Genomic DNA, 21,718 nt, shown 5'->3' with positions numbered 1-21,718 from the left:
GTGTGTGTGTGGGGGGAGGTTTGCCTGATTGTGAAGTATGTGAGTGTAAGTGAGTGTGCCAGTTTGTATTTGTGTGTGCATACATGCATGTATCTGTACATGCATGTCTGTACTTCATGACTACAGCACCATTTTTTTAATCTTTGTTTCAATCTATTTTTTTCATACTTGTTATATCTCCATCACTTTTACGTCTTCATAAGGCTTAGAAATTAATCTCTCCTTAAATCCTCTTAACTGTAACCGTTTCAAGTTATCTTCTCTTGCCTCTCAATATAACTTTTCTTTAAATCAATATCAGCTGCCCAGTGTTTATTGAAAAATATTTTGTCTTCCATATTTTCCCCTTCATTTTATATTTTTCTTCCTAATATCATTGATACATTAATGTACTTTATTCTCCCTCTCTGCCTAGCTTGGCTACATTTTTGCCTAACTATATTTTTGTGTGTACCATCTATCTGACTGTCCATGCTTGTCTGTCTGCACCTGTCTATTCAGGCTTGTCCATCTGTATACCTATGTCAGTGACTGTTTGCCTGTCTGTCTAGTAAATCTGCCAACCTAACAACTTCCATCAGTCTATTCACTTTTCTATTTTCCAGATTCTTGTTTGCCCAAACTATTCAATTTTCTTTTTTTTTTTTTTCTTTTAGGTTTGAGTTTTCACTCATTATCACATATATGAAGATTTGTTTTTAGTTTCATTATTGACTGCTTCTATATACCACCCCCTTTCATCTTTACATTAAATACTGCCATTTAGTATTAAATATATTTCATTATTATTTCTTTTTTCATTTTGTTTCTATCAGAACTTCACCCATAGCCATGAAGAATTCAAGTGAAACAGATGGGAATTATTATTGTTTGAATACGAATTCTATGTTACCTTTTTTGATAATCAAAAGCACTTGAGGATGCATTGCTATTTTGTTTCTATTTCTTGATTAAATGTATTTACTGAGCTGTATTATAATATGTATCGTTAAATTTGTGATTTTTGTTGCTGTTTTTGGAGGAGAAGGGTTACTATTATAGAGATTTGTCTATTACTTTTTTTAATAACTATTTTAATACACACACACACAGTGTATATATTCATGTGTGTAGTTTATAGCTTTTATGGCCAAGAGGCAAAGTATGTAAATGCAAATGAGGTGTATATACACGTGCGTGTCAATGTATACACATGTTAGTGTGCATAAAGTATGACTGAATGAGTTTCTGTAATATGTGTGTGTGTGTGTGTGTGTAATGAAACAGAAAAGAAAAAATGAATTGCTTTCGTCTATTGATTGTTTTCATGGTTAAGATTGTGTGTGTGTGTGTGTGTGTGTGTACATGTATGTACAGAGAAGTACACATGAACATTCATCTTTAAAAAGATCAGTAAATAACTATATTCCGCTAAACTCCAGTAAATGGCTAAAACATTCCATTTAGATACATTTACTAATCACAGTAGATTGATATATTGATATTAAATATATTTTGCTTTTGAGTTTTTCACAATTTTGTAATGGATTTTATCATCAGTTTTTGAATGGTTTGCTTTTGAATGGTTAGCTATTCATATATTTTTATGATATTCTTGTCTCCAAGGTAAATAAATAGAGTAAATAAATAGGAGTACTAAGGAGTTGATTCAATGGCTGGGATGTAGAAGTTAAAACATCCAAGACTGCTAGAGTGCTTGGTTCATGGCATGTTAATTCAATTTCTGTTGTGAATGATACATTGTATTTCTGAGTAGGATTCTAAAATTCAACAATGTTTCTTTTTTCACATTGCTACCTTGAATCAAAGAGAGAGCTTCTGAGCTTAAAAAATAAATTGTGGCTGTGTGGTAAGAAGTTTGCTTCCGAACCACATGGTTCAGGGTTCAGTCCCACTGCATGGAACCTTGGGTAAGTGTCTTCTACTATGGCCCTGGGCGAACAAAACTTTGTGAGTGGATTTGGTAGATGGAAATTAAAAGAAGCCTGTCATGTATGTGTGTGTGTGTGTGTGTGTGTGTGTGTGTGTGTGTGTGTGTGTGTGTGTGTGTGTGTGTGTATATATATACATATATATATATATATCTAGCTGTAGAGTGGTTGGTGTTAGGAAGGGCATCCAACTGTAAAATCCCTGTCAAAACAGACACAGTAGCCTTGAGTAAATTTTCTACCTGACTGGTTCCTGTCAAAATCCTACCCATGCATGCATGGAAGATGGACGTTAAATGATGATGATATGTATGTATGTATGTATGTGCATATGTGTATGTGTGTATGTGTCTGTTTGTCCCCCGTCACCACTTGACAACTAGTGTTGGTGTGTTTACATCCACATAACTTAGTGGTTTGACAAACGAGACCAATAGAATAAGTACTAGATTTCAAAAAAAAATTCTTGGGTCAATTTGACTAAAACCCTTCAATGTAGTGCTCCAACAAGGCCACAGTCAAATGACAAACAAATAAAAGAGTAGAATATACACTACAACTAGAAAAAAAAATGGGAGGTGGAAAAATGGTTCAAGTACTTTTGATTATAAGTCTACTTGATTAAGGTTGATTCAAGGTGAAATATCAGGGTGTGTGTGGTAGGGAAACCTACCATCACCTGGTCCTTGTTGTAACACGCTCTTGTAGACATTCACATCAGTCTCCACCACTAACTTGTTCCGTACTCACTCATGGTTTTCCTGCAAATTTTCAGGCTAGTTACTAATGACAACAACCACACCAGTTTGAGAAGGCCTACAAAAGTCTTTGTATTGTCATTCTGTGTCTGACTTATTTTTAGCTGTTACAATTTGTTATGAAGTTATTCTGGAGAAAAGTACCTTTGATAGCCTGGTAGAATTGTTACTGACTTAGTAGATGCTTTGAGGAATTAAATTGATATTCGTATATCAAAAGTTTAATGAAATTATTTCAAGCAGTTATTATAAGTATATTTTTTTTAATTCTGTCCTTTCTTTTCAAAAGTCTTTTATGGGTTAATTTATGAATGCCTGTTATTCATAAGAGAATAAACTTATAAACTGCTCTACAGAGTGAGAAGAACCGGGACTTGTGTAATGTTGATGAAAACATTAATAGCTTTAAGAGAGAGAGAGAGAGAGAGAGAGAGAGAGAGATGGACAAAACTTAATAGTGAGTTAAGAGGACACAAAGTGAAACCTGATAAGTGAGAGAAAAGAGAGATGACTGTTTAAGGAAATAAAATTAGAGTGAAATGTAAAAAAATATCAGGAAATATTGAGAGACAGACAGACAGAGAGTAGGAAAGGACAAGAAAAAAAAAACAGGTTAAATAGAGAAAAAGTAGTAAAGAGAGAAAATTTAAATTTAGTTAAATAAATTGAATAATGAACAAAAATAATTTAGTCTTCATAAAAGTGTTACAAACTGAGATAAGAAGTTGTGAAGTTGTTGTTTGCACAGTTAGGACCAACCTGGGACAAGACTTATGATCAAAGGCATTTCAGCTATAACCATCTCATCCCAAGGCAGTAGAGTGTGATTGGAAGAAATTTGGCTGCTATTAATAAATAGCAGGTCATGCAACCATGTAAAGGCTCAATCGGTGGCTCAATAGTGAAGTGATTTACAGAGGTGGTGGTGATAGAAGGGAGAGAAGCAGCACCATTAATAATATTCTCTACTACCACCACCACCCCCATACAAAAATAAGGTATAAAATGAGTCATCTTTTTGAAATTGGTAAGTTGAAATGGATCAATTAATGATATTGTATCATTATTATTATTACACAATCTGACAGTTAATAGCCAATTTAAGGGACTGAGAGTGAGGCTGAAACCTCATTACCAACTATAAAGCTTAACTATTGAAGGTGGGTGGATTAGAGTGGTAGTTGTTTTTATTTTTTTCTTATCAATTCAAAGGAACCCATAAGAATGAACTACAGGGTTAAAAATAAAAAAACAAATATGTAAAATGAAATAAAATTTTTAAAAGGCTTTGAGAAATCAAAAGGATTTTGAAAAACAAAAGCAAATTAAAAAAGGTGAAAAATAAACAGTAACAAAATTAAAACAGAAAAATGAAGAAAGAAACAAGAACAAAAATAAACAACTCATCATCAAATACAATTATTTAAAATCGATGTGTGCCTTGCGTGACCTTAGAACTTTTATTAGAATGGTTGGAAAAGGTTGGGAAAATTGTCAAAAAATTTCAAAAAATTGGTGGAGCAGTGGATTAAATGCCTTTGATAATTTAGTTTATCTCACAATATTCAGAATTTAAATCCTAACAGAGTCGATTTCACTTAACATTCTGGGACAAAAGAGTGATAAAATATTTAATATGAAGAATATTCTGGGGAAGGCCATGTACTTTGTAAATAAATGAATAATTAAAACAGTAGAAACTTGGCATGATAAAATGGTTGAACATCAGAGCTTTTAGTTTCTAATTGTAATGGTCTAATCTACAGCGTCTTGAGGGATACCTCAGTATACCTACAGGTTATAAATAAGCTGAAACATCCCTCAAAACATGCTACTCCTAAATTATTCATTTCACTAAGTAGTAAGTAAGGTCTCCAAGGTGTTCATTTACTTGTTACTACCACAAAGATCTGCATCAGTGGTTGGTTTTACCTGGGCTTGCATCCTATGCTTGCTGCAAAGTTGCAGAATATTGAAAATGAACGATACTGCTTGCATCAATATTTATTTTTGCTAGCAATAGCCGGCTCATTTGGTCAAACTATTGTATCTCCAGCTGCTTCAGATGCCAAGAGACCAAAAACTGTCAAAGTGCTATAGAATGGTGAAACTATTTTTTCATCTTCTGAAAAAGCAACTTTTTTGACTTACAACACTTTTGCATAATAGCAACTATATATATATATATATATATATATATATCTGTCTGGCATTTGCCATGATAGATCACTAACCACTAAACCTTTTCTATTTTCTCTCCCTGTTTATTTCTGTGTTCCTTTCTGTCAAAGAGTGTAGGCTCGAAATGTAAAAGACTTTCTCACTTCCCAAGCATTAAACTAATACATCTGTTTGTTGTTTACACACCTGTCTTAGTCTTGTTTTTTTTTGTAAATTCTCACTGTGTATGTATGTATGTGTATGTATATATATATATATATATATATATATATATATATATATATATATATATATATATATATATGAGAGTTTGTTGTGTGTGTGTGTATGTGCCTTATGGATTCGAAAACAGAGTTGCTGATTTTGACGTATGAGGTATCAAAAGATTCAGTAAGTTTTCGGCTACCAGTTAAACTTTATTTTCATTTACATATTTACATAATAATCTTTCTAGAATATGTGTGTGCGAGAGAATCACAGAAAGAGTAAAAGACAAAGAGAAGAGAGAAAACAAGTTTCTATAGAAGTTGAAAGAAGAGAGATAGTGAGAGAGAGAGAGAGAGAGAGAGAGTATGTGACTGTACTGCCCAACAGTGAAATGGGCTGATTTTGAAAGAGTTTAGTTCAGTTGTGGCCTGGACATTGAACAAACAATAGCGTTCACTTTGAAGTACCACTGTTTGGATTTTCCTTTTCATCATGGAGAGTTGTGGTTTAACGAGCATTAACAATTATCACTACTTATGGGCTGAAATATTCTAGTTTTTATAACCAACATGAAGATTTGGCTGATTTGACAGCACTCACAACACTCAAATATATCTGAAAAAAATGTTATTCTGGTTGTTATAACAAATTCAGAAACTTGGCAAAGTAGAAAGCCTTAGTCGCTCTTTCAATACAATTAAAGAAATGTTATTCCAGTCCTTATAACCAGTTTGAAGATAATGCTTTTTTAACAGTCCTAGCATCCTATCATATTCCTGCTATGTTGCTTTATCAGTTTGAGTATTCAATACCGCACAGCCTTTTTTACTGCGTTAGAATTTATTCTACAACCTATAATCTTACACAGTTAAAATATATAGGAAGTGATGTGAAATTAATTTATATCTTGCTACATACATCCTTCAGCAAATGTTTTAAATTAATATTCACAGCAGCAACATATTCTTTCATACACACTTCGTTCAGCATTCATTTAAAAATTGTAAAATGATAAATTATTTGTGTACGAAAAATTGAATTATGCCTTCTGAATTTTCTTGTAGCTTGACTTTCTTCACCATGACATTCACTCTTGAATTTTATAACATTTAGTACATGTTCCAAATAAATGTTGATTTTCTGTACTTTGTTGCATTGGTGAGACACAGTAATTTTTGTTAAATTGGTGACTTTCTGACACCGGAATATTTCTTTGGGAAATATTCCCTAAAAAAATTTTTTATAGCATAACTATGTACCTATATTGACCACATTTCATTTCACTTCAAGTTCATGTGTGTACATCTGGTTTCCAATATTATCAATTCTATGAGTGTGTGTGTGTGTGTGTGTGTGTGTGTGTGTGTGTGTGTGTTTCCCCGTTCGTTACATCTATTGTAAAATATAGTAAAGGACATTTTACGCTGTTTTAATGAGCCCACATTTAATGAAGTAGCCATCCTTATGGTAGGTGATCCCCATGAAAATCATGATATTCTCATTCATGCTTGAGATAACAACCTTAAATGTGTTTCAGAGACTCACTCCTCTTATGATGCTCTCCAGTATCCTTTTATTCTGTGGAATGGACAAGATGGGTATCATTTCAATATTCCACAGACTGAATCTGCAACAGGAGACCCAATTACAAATGAAAAGATATCATCAAATGATTTCTATTCTTACCAACTGGTGTTAAGACCAGAACAATCAAATCAATTACACATGTATCATGATTTATTTCAGCAATACCTGCTAAAGTTGAGAGTTAGCGTCTCCTCTACATTTGTAACAATAAAAAAAGTTAAGGACTAAAAATTATGTTCATCTCCAAGAAGCTCTGAGGACAGATGGTGATATTCAAAATGTTGGGCAACTTATAATCCTCCCATCATCATTCACAGGTGGTCCTCAATATATGCACAAACAAACAAGATGCTATGACATATAGAAAATCAAATCTTTTTTCACTTTCACCTGCAATCCTAAATGGGAGGAAATAAAATCCAACATTTTTCCAGTGTTGCATCCTCTGGTATTGCAGCGACCTCCTCAATGGGGGAAGAACTGTTCATTCTATGTTCAAGCTCCCTCTAAACTTTGCAATGGAAGAATCTCAAATGTGCAACATTTTCAAAAACTCTGCAATAGCAACAGTTCAACGAACTTGCCTCATTGTTTGGGATGAGTGCACTGCAACATCATGGAGTTCTAGAGGTACTTGACCATATCCTCCAAAACATAAAAAACAATAGCATACTGATGGGAAGAGTAACAGTTATTCTTGCAGGAGATTGTCAAATGTCACCAGTTATTCCCAAAGGATCAAAAGCTGATGAGGTCAATGCATGCTTCAAAAAATCGTACCTTTGGAAACGTGAAAAAACTTCATCTTACAAGCAACATCAGAGTACTTTCACAAATTGATATGAGCTTCTTAAGATTGGTAACGGGATATTAACATTCAACTCAAGACTTCTGTTACATGAAATTACATGCGGTCAAATGACACTTTCTCTTAGGGATCTTATGGATAAAGTATTTCCTAATTTATCTGTCAATTACACTGATGTAAACTGGCTATGTGAAAGAGCTATACTAGCTCCAACTAATGAAATGGTTGATAAACTCAATGAACTTCTTCAAAAGAAATGACTTTTCAATCAACTGACAACAGTTGACAAGAGTTGATAAGGTTGTTCAATACCCTGTTGAATTTCTGAACACACTTAAGCCCACTGGTATACCACCACATAACTTGACACTAAAACTGGGTGCTCCAATTATATTGCTTAGGAATCTTGACATATCTCACCTGTGTAATGGAACTCGTTTAATTGTTACTTCCATGAAGCCCCATGTCCTACAGGCAACAATCATAACAGGTAGTCACAAAGGAGAAAATGTTCTTATTCCAAAAATTTCTCTCATACCTACAGATGCTCCATTTGAATTTAAACCACTTTAGTTTCCAGTAAAACTAAATTTTGAGATTTCAGTTAACAAATCTCAGGGTCTATCCCTCAAGGTAGTTGCACTTGATCTCTCTACTACATGCTTCTCTCATGACCAACACTAAATTGCTTGCTTGCAAGTTGGAAGCAGTGACAATTTATTCATTTTGACACCAACAAAAAATTACACAATGAATATTCTTTACCCTGAGGTGCTTCAACACTGACAGATTTTCAGTTCGAAATTCTATTATCATTATAACTTGGATATTTTTTATACATTATAGATATTTTGAAATAATTATGAGAATATATCTTTATATTAATTGTTTACTAATCTGAATAAGAACAGCATTAACACAAGCAACACCGGGTCCTTCAGCTAGTGTGTGTGTGTATATATATATATATATATGTATATATATATATGTATATATATATATATATATATATATATATTTTTTTTTTTTTATTCTTGGGAATAGATATTTCCCTTATGAATTTTTTTTACACACTGGCTTCTTGATAAAATTCTTGTAAAAGAGTTTTATCCTTTTTTGAATTTACTTATCAATATATATATATATATATATATATATATATATATATATATATATATATATATATATATAACCACCTCTGTCCGGCCATCACCATAATCGACTGCTAGCCACTAAAGCTTTTCTTTATTCTCTCTGTTTATTTTCTTGTGTTCCTTTCTGTTGAAGAGCGTAGGCTCGAAATGTAAAAAACTTACTCACCTTCCCAAGCTTTAAACTAATACACCTGTTTGTTGTTTACACACCTGTCTTCGTCTTTTTTTAAATTCCAACTATATGTGTGTGTATATATATATATATATATATATATATATATATATATATATATAAACACACACGTGTGTGTGTGTGTGTGTGTGTGTGTGTGTGTGTGTGTGTATATATACACACACACACACACATACATACACAATTATCGTTTTTCAGTTTCCAAATCTAACCACAAGTTTTTGATTAGCTCAAGGCTATAGCAAAAGACACTTGTCCAAGGTGCCTTGCTGTGGGACTGAACCCAGAACCACATGGTGGAGAAGCACATGTGATACTACACCACAACACCTGTGCTATATATACACACACACACACACACACACACACACACACACACACACACACACACACACACACACACACACACACACACACACACACACACACACACACACACCTCTTGTATAATGTGAAGGTCTTTAAAGCTACTACTATAATCAATGAGTCACGAGATTCACAGAAGGAATGAGAAATATTTGATATCCTGGAACATTGATTTTGAGGAGACTGATCAAGTGAAATAATGAAATATCCAACTAAGCAGAACTTGTAAAGAGGAATGTGTGTGAGGTAAATGAAGAAATAGGTATAAAATGTGAGGTAGGGGGAGAAGAGACGGCAGAAACCAAATGAATGGTGGAAGACAGGAAGTGGCTGAAAAGGAGTAAGGGAAAAGGAGGTTGAAAAGAAAAAAAGAGAAAAGCAAAACTAAAACATTTTGTGAAATGATACAGGCACTAATTTCTATGATATACTCCCTGAACCCACCTGAATGACTATTGAAACTCTATGTATGCATTTTTAATTCAGTAGAATTTGTGTTAAGGGCGAAGATGAAAAATATAACAATATAAATTCTTTAAAAAGTGACCAATAAAAACTTCAATAGTTGTTATATATTCTCACTGACTCTTTTATATGTTCCACACTATATTTTTAAGTTGGGAGAGTGTGATTTGAGGGAAATTTGGCTGCTATGGATTGAATAATTGTGTAAATGCTTTTTTGATTACCAGAATGATATTGAACTATTAAAGGTGTTCTGTTCAATATGTTATGTATGGCTACTAACTGGTTTCAAAATATCTTGGTTATTTAAAGAAATACAGTTGGTTTAGGTCACTAGGAATTAGATAATCAACTTAATAAGCCAGTACCTTTTTTCTTTTATAATTTAGTCAGAAGAATTGAGGAAGTGCCCCCTAAACTTTACAGTTCCATTCTCAAACATGTAAAATTGATGAAGCTGAAGTCCAATCTAAACGTCAGTCAATGTCTTCAGGAAAAAAGAAAAAAAATGTACAGAAGCAACTGGTTGCAAATGTACAGAAGCAACATTGCAACAGAGTGAAATCAGATGAAGATATCTAAAGAGGAGCTGGTGCTATTAGATTAGGTACCTTGTTCTGTGATGTGTCACCAGCAAAGAAGGAACAGAACACCTGTCTGTAAAGTACATTTTGGTTAGGTGGTGAGCTTGCAGAAATGCTAGCTAACATGTTGGACAAAATGCTAAGCAGCATTTCTCCCATCTTTATGCTCTAAGTTCAAATTTCTATGAAGTCAACTATGCCTTTCATGCTTTCAGGGGGTTAATGAAATAAGTACCAGTTGAGCACTGGGATCGATGAAATCAACAAGCCCCTCCCAAGAGATTTCAGGCCTTGCACCTCATTTAGAAAGGGCTGTTATTATTATTATTAATAATAATTGCCAGTGCTTGATTAGCCATTAATGAAAGTAAGTACATGCTTAGGGCATCAAAAGAAGTGGAGGGGACACCACCACAGAAATATAAATTGTTTACAGCACAAAAAAAATCACTTCAAACTTGCTAAAATAATATTCGAGGAAGTGTATATGATCAGAAATATAATTTCAAAGTGTTCATGGTGTCATAGTGAGGATTTGATCAAAGACTTTACAATTAGAAAAAAAGTAAGAGAAAACTTTTGAAATATAAAGTGGAAGCATAAAAAGATAAAATGAATATTTTCTCCCATCTTGCTCTTCATTTTGTTCCATTTTGAAAAACAAAAAAAAATCATTTTATGGTTTATTATTGTTTAAATTTTGAATCACATATATATAGTGGCACCAAAATCTTTTAAGTGCTTAAGGCCTCAATGGGTCTTAATCCGGTCCTGTTAATCACTGAGGAGGAAGAGCAGCAGTAGCCTTGACCTTTGCCTGCCCTCCTAGACCAGTGTAACTGAAGGAAATGATGTTCACTTTAAACACCTGTAAATAGTTGTCTGCTTGGAAGATGTAAATTAGGAGGGGATTTCAGAAGGAAAGGACTCAGTAAAATGGAATCTGAGAGATGACTTATGGTAGGATTGATAGAGATATAGAAATAGATGCATCATGTGGGCCTAATTGGAGAGTCTATTTCAAAAGAAATATCGTAATAGCAACAGAAGAAGCAAGAAGTAATGTCTGTGAGCAAGTGGTTCAAGAGTATGTGTTTGTGTGAGCACGTGGACACACAGGTGTATGTATATACGTTTATGTATCAGTGTGGGGGGGTGTATGCACAAGTGTGTGTGTGTGTGTGTGTGTGTGTGTGTGTGTGTGTGTGTGTAGCACTACCACTGTCTCAAGAGCACACAAGAATGCAATGTAGGTTTCACTTGAGCTTGTCTACTTATTTAACCAAGTTATACTAATGATATTACAAGAAAAAAAAAAGCCCACAGTCTTTTAAGAAATACAGCTGACTTTCATCCATCTTGTTTTATCCAATTAAAAAGTATTCAGATAGTGAACACAGCTTAACTTTTCCCAATAAAATAAGATTAGTGAAACTTCATTTAAAAACAAAAATTAATAATATCAAAACATAAATATTGATTAAGATGACAAAAAATGGTATTAAATATTAATTTGACTCAAGCTTGTTATAGTGTTGAATATTTCTGAGACACTTTCAATTTATTTACATAATTTTTTTTTAAAAAGAAATTTTAAAATTATTTTGAAAAATCCCTGAAATTAAAATAAACTGCTTAAAATATTCAAGTCAGCAGAGAAGCCTCTAATGTGATGATTCAACCTGCTAGAAACAGCAGCTAAATTTCCCTCAAGTCATACCATCATCACAAAAGGAAAAATACATTGAATAATAATGTTTAACCTTTTCGTTACTATATTTCTGGCCAAAATACACCCCTCATGAGTTTCAATTAAATTCTAAAATAATCATGAATTTAGACTAGTCTCATTAAACACCGGTAACTTTTTTATTTATCAACATATTAATATGATATTTGGAACATAATTAAAGAAAGGGTTCTTAATCAATTCTATTGCATAATTTTTGTCTCAAAGTTCTCCACGTACTGGCGGGGGGGGGGGGTACTGCTAGTGTCTCTCACATGTAAATATTGGTTCAGCTTCACGAATCGTACTCGTTCATAATACTGGAAATATATTCATCGCCAAAAGGTTCCTAATCGCTCCAGTAATTTGTTATTCTGGGTAACTGTCTAATATCCATAACAACATTTATGGCAAAAAATGCCCGTATTTCATCTACAGTTGCAGGAAACCGCAAGCTATCTTTTTTTTTCCCGGTTTGTTTACATTCTTCGTAACGGTTTGTTTCCGCAGTAATCAGTTGAAACAAGCATGAAAAGGAAGTCTAAAGGTTTCGCTTCCTGAGAAAGACTATGGGTAGACCCTGTTTCCTCACAAAAATTGTTAATAAAAACGTTTGTTTTAATTTTTACTCCATTCTGGTGTAAAATCATCCTCGCTGTCACCGTCGCCGCTTTCAGAATCGCTGATTTCGGTTTCGGATACAGAAATATCCGATTTATTATCGTTCACCACGTGCTTTTGTAGCTCATTCATTCTTTTCTTCGATATCTCCATATCTTCTGTTGAAAAACCTTCAAATTCGGAATCACTGCTTGATAGCATGAAACTCCTCTCCATCTTCAAAGTTGAAAAAAATCAACGCCGCAAAAAATGTGGAAAAAAATCTTCCAAAATTCACTGAGTTCAAATATCAGGCCAAACAATGTGGGAGACAATAACTCAACTGTTTGCAAAGTGAAATCAGGTGTTTTAACGACTGTATTAACGAGATTTGGGTTCAAATATACATTTAAATAACAATGGGTATGCTCGGTCGGCTACGGCCGGGTTAGTCTTATGAACCAAAAATTTTTTCGGCCGGCTACGGCCGGGTTAGTAACGAAAGGGTTAAGGTATGCTTAATGAAACAGGATTATCTTTGTTGGAATGTCTTTGATCATAAAGATCTGTTAATTCAAGGCTAACTTGGGACTAACCAATAACTAAACATACTGCAAGGAATTCAAAGGATGCTACAACCATAATTTGTTTCTCATATTTTATCTTTTTTCTTTTTTATGAAGACTCAAGTTTAGTCTTTCATGAATTTCTAGAATAAGAGAAATAAAGAGAGAGCATGTGAAAATGAAGTTGGGAAAACTGGAGTTTATTATAGAAACAGAGAGAGAGGGAGAGAGACTGTTGCACAGAACAGCAACTTGCAGAATGAAGTACTGTAAGTTGTGCTATTTAGCCCCAAGTCAGCCCCGCTTAAGAAGGCCTATGATTAAATCATTCAATCCACAGATATTTGGTTGGGGTGGGGTCAGGAATAGAGTGCTATGGACTACATTATCCAGTGTATCTTATTTTAAGATGATAGATACAATTTGAGATTCAGCCACATAGAGGATCCTCCAGTTTTGTTCATAGGCACAACAGAGAATATGTGACAAGATATAATCAACCAATCTTTTGGGAAGTAAGTTAATCCCTTATCAAATTGCTCAGTTGAAATAACATTAGTTACGGCAAAAAAATTCAATTTAAAACTGAAATCAGAAAGTCAGAATAAAGATTTTGTTTTTTCAATGAGTTTGAACAATATAATTTCTAACTTTGGTAAAAATCATGTATTGTGGACAAAAAAAGGCATTTAAATTAATCAATTTCAGTACTTTTAATGGTACTTTTATTTAATTGGTCTTAATAGGAGCCTCTGTAAAGTCAACATCAGCAAGAGAGAACTTAAAGAAACAATGACACCATCAATAATGGTTCCTCATATTAGGACTAAGCCATAAATTTGTATTTGAGGGACTCTAATTGGTAGAACCAATACCAGATTACTTATTTAATCAGCCAAGGAGGGATGAAAGTTAAAGTTGATGTCAGCAGGATTTGAATGCAGGAAGCGTCAACAAAACTCTAATGCCTTATTGATAACAACCATTATAATAAAAATAACACACCATCATTTGATGTTCACTTTCTCATGCTTGCAGGGTCAGACAGAATTTGTCAAGGCAGATTTTCTATGACCAGAAACTCATCCTGCCACCAACCTGCACCTTTCCAATGTAAAATAGCAAACAACTTCACTTGCATGAGTCCTTTACAGCAATCATATGTTAAGACACGGGTATACACAAACACACACATATCATCACCACAAGGATTTGGTTGGCTTGGAGCAACTGTAGAAGACACTTGCCCAAGGTACTGCACAGAGGGACTGAACCAAAGAACACATGGTTGGGAAGCAAACCTCTTAACGACACATTCATGCCTGCACCTGACATGTTTTATATAATACTTCTGATGGGAGATAGGCTGTTGCTGGTATTGCCACCCATTTCAAATTGGTTTTTTTAATCTATAAGATAATCCTGTAAGACATATCCCATTCTTTTAACCATACAAACTCTCTTGGCTATACATATAAGACACACAGATACAATCAGAATAAAGTGAATGTTTACTTACCCTGCTTAATATACCAATTTCTAAGTAGAGACAAATGACAAAAATATTCCAACCTATCCATAGCAAACTCCATATTGAATACTGAAAAAAATTAAAAATAACAATATTAATAATAGATACTGGCTCTGATAGTCTGACACACACACATGGACATCCACTCTGCTGAAACTAAACAGTTGATTTCATTGATCTCTGTTACAACATGCTATTTCTCATTCTTTGTATGTGTGCATGCATGCATGTTTTTATATATATATATGAATTGGAGGTGCACCTGCCACTTGCACTCCGAGTTCAAATCTCACCAACTATGCTATTCATCTCTTCAGAAATGATGAAGTACCAGTTGATACTGCCCTCCCTCTCTCTCTCTCTCTCTCTCTGGAACAAATCTGATCTGGAGAGAATGGGTTCCACCAGATTTAGATGTGCACTGGGACCCAAGAGTTCCACCCATTGATGTAATCAAATATCAATGAGTTGTCAGTCCAATTTTTCAAAACAGCATCTGGGCTCTTAGTGTTGTATTCTTGAGCAAGATTATTTGACACTGCTCCAGTTCACTTAGCTGTAGAAATGAGTTACAAGATCACTGGTGCCAAACTGTATTGGCTTTTGCCTTTCCCATGGACAACATTGGAGGTATGGAGAGGGGAGACTGGTATGCATGGGCAACTGCTGGTTCTCCACAAAACAACCTTGCCCTACAAACAGAAAAGGATTGAAGAAGCACCAAGAAAACATAAGCTGTGCAAGTTCAGAGCCAACTCCTTGCCTTTATTCCCAGCAGACCATCAGTGCTCAACCTGCAGTGGAACCTTCTGAGTATGCATCGGCCTGATTGGCCAAAGCCATATGCACCATGACCCATCTTCTTCCATGTGATGAACTGGTCATTGCTGACAATGATGGACAAAAGTATATACATACATACATATATACATACATACATACTCAAAGGTAGAAAGTAAAAGGTATTTTATTTTCAGTTTGTATAACTTGTTTCTTTTTGTATACCTACATTTTGGTTTTGAAATATTTTGTATGTAAAACAATGGGCCATATGTAATGACCATCACTCAGAATCAAGACTTGGCTCTATGTCATATGCTTTTGCTGTTTTGGGAGCCCCTTTAGTTGTGAGTAGACACAAACACCCTTGACCCAGCAGAGCTTTCACCTACATTTCAAGTCACCTTCCTCTCCCTCTTCAGCCTTTTTGGTCATATGCACCATACAAGCTCTTTCGCCATAACAACTAGACAAAGAAAACAATTCCTGCATTTCCAAATCATATGAGGGCAAAAGGCCAAACAATCTTGTTTATTGGCCAAATCCACCATGAAAATGTCTTATATCTAATACAGTTGTGTAACATAACTCCATAAGTCAGCAATGTTTGAACACTGAGTAAATGTAGAACAGTTTCAGTGCTTTTCATGCATCTCAAACTGACCTGGACAACAGTTCTTTGCTTGTTGAGCTTATTTCAAACCAGTAATCTACCCCAAACCTTCATACTGCCAGGATAGGGATTTTTGGAAGCTATCCATAGTCCCCAGACAAAGTTCTGTACTTATTTTATTGATCTGTACTTATTGTATTGGTTGATAAAGTACCAGTTCTTGATTGGTACTTTATTGGCTCCCAAAAGGATAAAAGGCAAAGTTTATCTTGGTGGGATCTGAACTTAGAATATAAAAAGCCTGAGCAAATATTGCAGGGCATTTTTTCTGATGCTCTAACAATTCTGCAGCTTTACACTCTTATAATTCTTTGTAATTTTGGCAAAAGAGCAGCTATTTTGAGGGGAAGGGGAAGTAGACTAAATTAACTCCAATACTTGATCAGTACTATATTTTCTCAACCCCAAAAGGATGAAAGATAAATCTGATCTTAGCAGAATTTGAACTCAGAATCTAATGAATAAAAAGAAATACTATAAAACATTTTACCAACTAACTATTCTATCAGCTTGTCACCTTAATAACAACAATTGCACCTGATTTAGATACAAAGCCAGCAATTTTGAAGAGAGAGGTTTAATCGATCCCCTCAATCCCAGTTCCTGACTAGGGTTGATGGAATACTCAACTCCCAAAATGAGATGGAAGGCAGTTGACTTTGGCAAGATTTGAACTCAGAATGTAAAGAGCCAAAATATTTAAAAAAGCAACTGAATGGAATTTTGACTGATGTTCTAAGCATTCTGCCAACTTACTGTCTGAAAAGAGTCAGAAGAAATAACACTGATGACGACGACGATGACAATAATTGGTGATAGAGCTGCAGAAATAGTTAAGTGCCAGATAAAATGCTCTGCAGTATTTAGTGTAATCACTAAGTTCAAAGCTTACCAGAGCTAACATTACCTTTTATATCTCTGGGTTAATAAACTAATTTATAGTTATTGATCTGACTCAAATCAATTGTACACCCCCTACAACAATTTGTATTGAAGAAAAAAAACAATCAATGATAAGAGCACTTGAAAATGTCAATGTTTAACTTAAGGTAGCTTCAAACTAAAATGGACACAAATTGATGGAGAAGATGATAGCAATGGTGGCGATGATGCTGGTGGTGGTGGTGATAACTAATTAATTACAAACCTCAAACGAGGCAACTGTCACCATAACTACTACAACAATGTTGCTAGGCTGTCATTGAAAATCATGGTGAAAAGCAATTTGCAGGCCTTAATTGGATCTTTAACCATAACACTGGTATATTTTCACCAAGATACTTGTATTTTGTTGCAGTTTTTTGTAAAATTATTTTTTGATTACATTAACAAAAATATGAATGACTAATTTTAGCAGTTTAACAGAAAATAATAAATTAAGTTATAATATTGGCTTCAGATTTTAGCACAAGGCTAGCAACTTTGGGGAGAGGGAAGTCGATTACATCAAATCCAGTGTTTGACTGGTAATTATTTTATCAACCCTGAAAGGATAAGGCAAAGTTGACCTTGGCAGAATTTGAATTCAGAATGTAAAGACGAATGAAATGCTACTAATCAGTTTGTATGGCAAAATAACAATTCTAGTAAAATTATACACATAGGTAAATAATTTTAATGAGAAGAATCAACATTCAAATTTACAAATATGTACTGGGATATCAGTAAATATATGGAAATGCAAGATAACATTTGGAAGTACACATCATAAACTTCACTAAGGTCATACATTTTGGGGAGGAGTATAGTCACTACTTGTCTACAAAATAATTTATCAACTATCTTATCAAACTCATACATGCAACATTCCACACATAGAAGCATCTAAACGCAGTGTAGTAAAAACACACATACATTCTTACATGTACATATATATTCATAAATATCTGTGTGAAAGCTCTAAGTGAGGAAAAAAAAAATTTTTAGAAAATTCAGTCTGAATCTCAGATGGTAAAACTACTTGAAATTTAAAGTTTGGAATTTAATTCAACACAGCTGTTGCCTAAATTTTGATACTGAGCTTTGTTTCTGTAGATTATCATTTTAACATCAGATCAGTAGACCTGGTACAGAGTATCATTGCTTATCACAGCTCATTTTGTGAGGCATAGCATCTCGAGATCTCATCTCAATACTTCTTATGTCCTTTTACAAAGTTAGAATGATGATGTTAGGAAGCATACTGGGCTCACCATTATCATTTAATGTATTTTTTTCCATGCTAGCATGGGTTGGATAGTTTGACCAAATCTAGTAAGCCACAGAGATGCATTATACTGCATTTCAGCTTTGGCATGATCTCTATGGCTGAATGCCCTTCCTAACACCAATCACTTCACATTATGTACTGTGTGCTTTTTCCATGTAAATGGCACTAGTGGGTTAGCCAAGTAACTTGCAAGGCAAGAAAGAACAAGGAAAAAGTCCTGATGCTTAAGTGAGGCAAGTGTTAGAGAGAGTAGGGAGGTGAGTTTATGTCAGAGACAATAGAGGTGTCTTGCTATAGATACTTTGCATTTACATGAGGGTAAGTGGGAGTACTTGAGAAAAAGGTTAAATGGTACCTTTCTGTTTTTTATCATGCACATCATAGCTTTTTTATCATACATATAAAACTTTAAGTCATACATCATTAGCAAAAAACACCTTAATAGATTTTATTTGAAAAACTGTGAGACAACTAATGATTCAGGTATAGATTTGACTGTGGTTAAGAAGTATGCTTTACAGTTACACAGTTCCAGGTTTGATTCTATGTAGTACCTTACACAAGTGTCTTCTACATTAGTCTCAGGTTGACTAATATCTTGGTGAATAAAATTTGGTGGGCAGAAACTATTAAGAAAATCCATTGTATATGTGTGCTTAAGTTGTGGTCTAAAGACAAAAAAAATGTTCACTGGGATATTTTTTTAATGCTGGAAGTATGTACAGACAGATGTTAGATTATATGAAATAAGCGGGGATTAATCACATATAGTGTAAACAGAATGGTTAGATACTGTTATTTTTCTGTATTAAACACTTAATTGCTTAATATGCATTTATAGAACATGGCATATATGACATCGTTCTTCAACTGCTACAAAGGTGCAATGAAGATTACCGTGTCCAAATTCTTAAATATTTAATGTGAAACCATGGTACAGAAGGAACTATAAACAGTAGACATATACAAACACACATACATACATCTGAGAGAGAGAGAGAGAGAGAGAGGGCGGGAAGTAAACTTGGATATGTAGGCTTATAGCACATACTCATTTTTAGCCTTACCATGAAAAGTAAATATACTGGTCACCTTACATGCTTCTCTCTCTATGGTCAGAAAAGAAACTCTTAACTAGTCTCAGCAATTCTTGTAGCTTCAGAGACCATTTAACCATTAGCCAAACCACAGAGTGAATAGGAGCTTACATCTATTTACAGCACACATGAACTCAGAACTGAATAAGTCTGCCCTTATCCTCTTCAACAGTAATGCTGGCACTGACAGCATTATTGTTAATAAAAGTATTGCATGACATTTTGGCCAAATTAATAAAAATACCTTGTAATTTTTATTCTACCTGAACAGCATAGACTCCCTTGCCAAAGTAAATGTAATGAACCAGTGAAACACATGTTAGAAACCTATATCCAACAAAACAATTGTTCACAAAATGCAGGGAAAACTTTGGAGATGGAAGTCTGGTTCAAATGCTCACAACAGAGGTACAGAAAAAAATACCAATCTAATGCATGTATATCTGCATCAAAATGTACACAAAAGGAAATAGTTGTTTGGGTTAATTTTTTTTAGACTAAATGTAATATTTATAAGTATTAGAACAAGTTTTCATGTATAATTCAAATGGAATTGAAATGAGGTGACTTGCAGTTTGAATGTTTTTCATTCTATTTCAGCAAAAATTAAAATTCCATAATAAATAAGATAGCTCAATATGTCAGACAGATGACATTTTTTTGATACATCACAAAACCCATTAAGTATATTCTATTCCAAAATTTGATTTAAAGCCAGTTATTTTATCCTTTAATTTCAGTTGTGTTATACATACTCCCAAAGATATGTATGTTACAAACACACAAAGACATACACTTTTGGGTTTGTGAGTGTGTGCATAACTATGCTAAGTGTGTGTGTGTGTGTGTGTGTGTGTGTGCGCGCGCGCGCGCACACGCATATGCGAACATATGTTTTTTCTTCTAACCTGATCACCTGCTCACTGGCAATGTTATAAAAAAAAAAGGGAAGACTAATAGAAATGTTTTAAAAAAAAGTGGCTATATTTTTGTTATCCTCTGAGCAGCCAATTTTACCTTAATGCATATATATGTTTTTTTTTTTTTTTTTGAAATTATTTGAATTTACTGTGTAAAGGAAGTGAAGAGTTGTATTTAGGATTTTAAGGAAGTTTTGCCAATTTTTAGAGTTCTGCTTACAGATTGTATTTGCAAAGTGTGCCAGCTGGTCATTTTCTTTGCTCGAAAACCCAGTTTTTCAAAATCACCATTTAGATAATATCATGACTAAATGTGCTATTATAAGTTGAAATTTATAATCTGAATAGTAAAGTATTTTGAAAATGTTTACATCTGCAAAACAAATGGCCTCTATAACCAAGTTTCCTTATTCCAAAAAAGTATACAAGACTTGAGTTTGCATCTGGAGAAAGTTTGATAGAAATGTTCTATCAATGTTCTTTGCATTGAAACATATATGCTCATCATAAATATTTTCTATATTTATCTCAAAGCAGTCTTTTTAAAGAAATTTTGTATATTGTTTTAACAGCAAAATATAATATTTTGGAACACCTGCTGATCACATGTATAATATCCTCCACAGGAATGTGACAATATTCTCAATCACATCCTAGGTGTGGGGTTCTTGCTCTTGAATTACAAAGGCATAACCTTCAAAATATAATGGCCAAGACTACAAGAAATGCCTCACTTTCTATCAATAGCGACATCATCCTCAAGTTGTCAGAAAACACAGCCATAAAGAAATAGCAATGCATAACCTTTTTGAGAGTGGGTAGTGCTTCTCAATCAAGGGATTTTGATCAGGTACACTAGCCCCACAGTTCTGAAATTACACAAAACATTGGGAAGTGATCTGGAAGATATTTGCTTTACTTTTGAGCTCTTGACTACTATTGCTTAGCAGTTGTGGTCTGAGTGATACCATACAATATTTGAAGGCTGCCTGTACTGATCATAAATAAGCCTCTCTTCCACCCCCTTTTATTCTCAGATGGTATCTTAATATCACTATTTTAGTGCAAGATTCCAGTTGATGTCAGAATCTTGTAGAATTTAATATTTGTGGTGCAGATTTCCTTTTTAGCTCTTTCAAATGTGGGTACCAGTACCCATACTAAAAATGCATTGAGGATAATTTCATATAAGAAGAAAATGACAAATTCTCGAAAGACTGATATAATAGCCTTTGGTCATTCATTTTGTTCCTAAAATCTTTATATCATACATTTTTGTCAATACCTAAGTATTGTAGCACTCATTCTAAAGAACAGGGAGCTACAGGGACCCTTGTGTATGTATTTTCATGAATGGGTGTATGCATGTAAATATAAAA

At 34.0% G+C, this 21,718-nt stretch overlaps 1 protein-coding gene across 2 annotated transcripts in view; it reads right to left on the bottom strand.

Moving 5' to 3' along the window:
- The window catches only part of LOC106878292 (sodium/potassium-transporting ATPase subunit beta-1-interacting protein 2), a 207,879-nt gene that overhangs the window by 86,165 nt on the left and 99,996 nt on the right, over positions 1-21,718 (bottom strand). For both annotated transcript variants that reach the window (XM_089348690.1, XM_014927475.3), the window contains exon 3: positions 14,649-14,729. In XM_089348690.1, the coding sequence (XP_089204816.1) occupies positions 14,649-14,729 (81 nt within the window). The remainder of the gene's footprint in view (positions 1-14,648; positions 14,730-21,718) is intronic.

This window comes from Octopus bimaculoides, chromosome 3, assembly GCF_046866305.1.
Source record: "Octopus bimaculoides isolate indiv1 chromosome 3, ASM4686630v1, whole genome shotgun sequence".
Classification (NCBI taxonomy): Eukaryota; Metazoa; Mollusca; class Cephalopoda; order Octopoda; family Octopodidae; genus Octopus; species Octopus bimaculoides.
The sequence above is the reverse complement of the archived record's forward strand: the minus strand, read 5'-3'. Positions and strand labels throughout refer to the sequence as shown.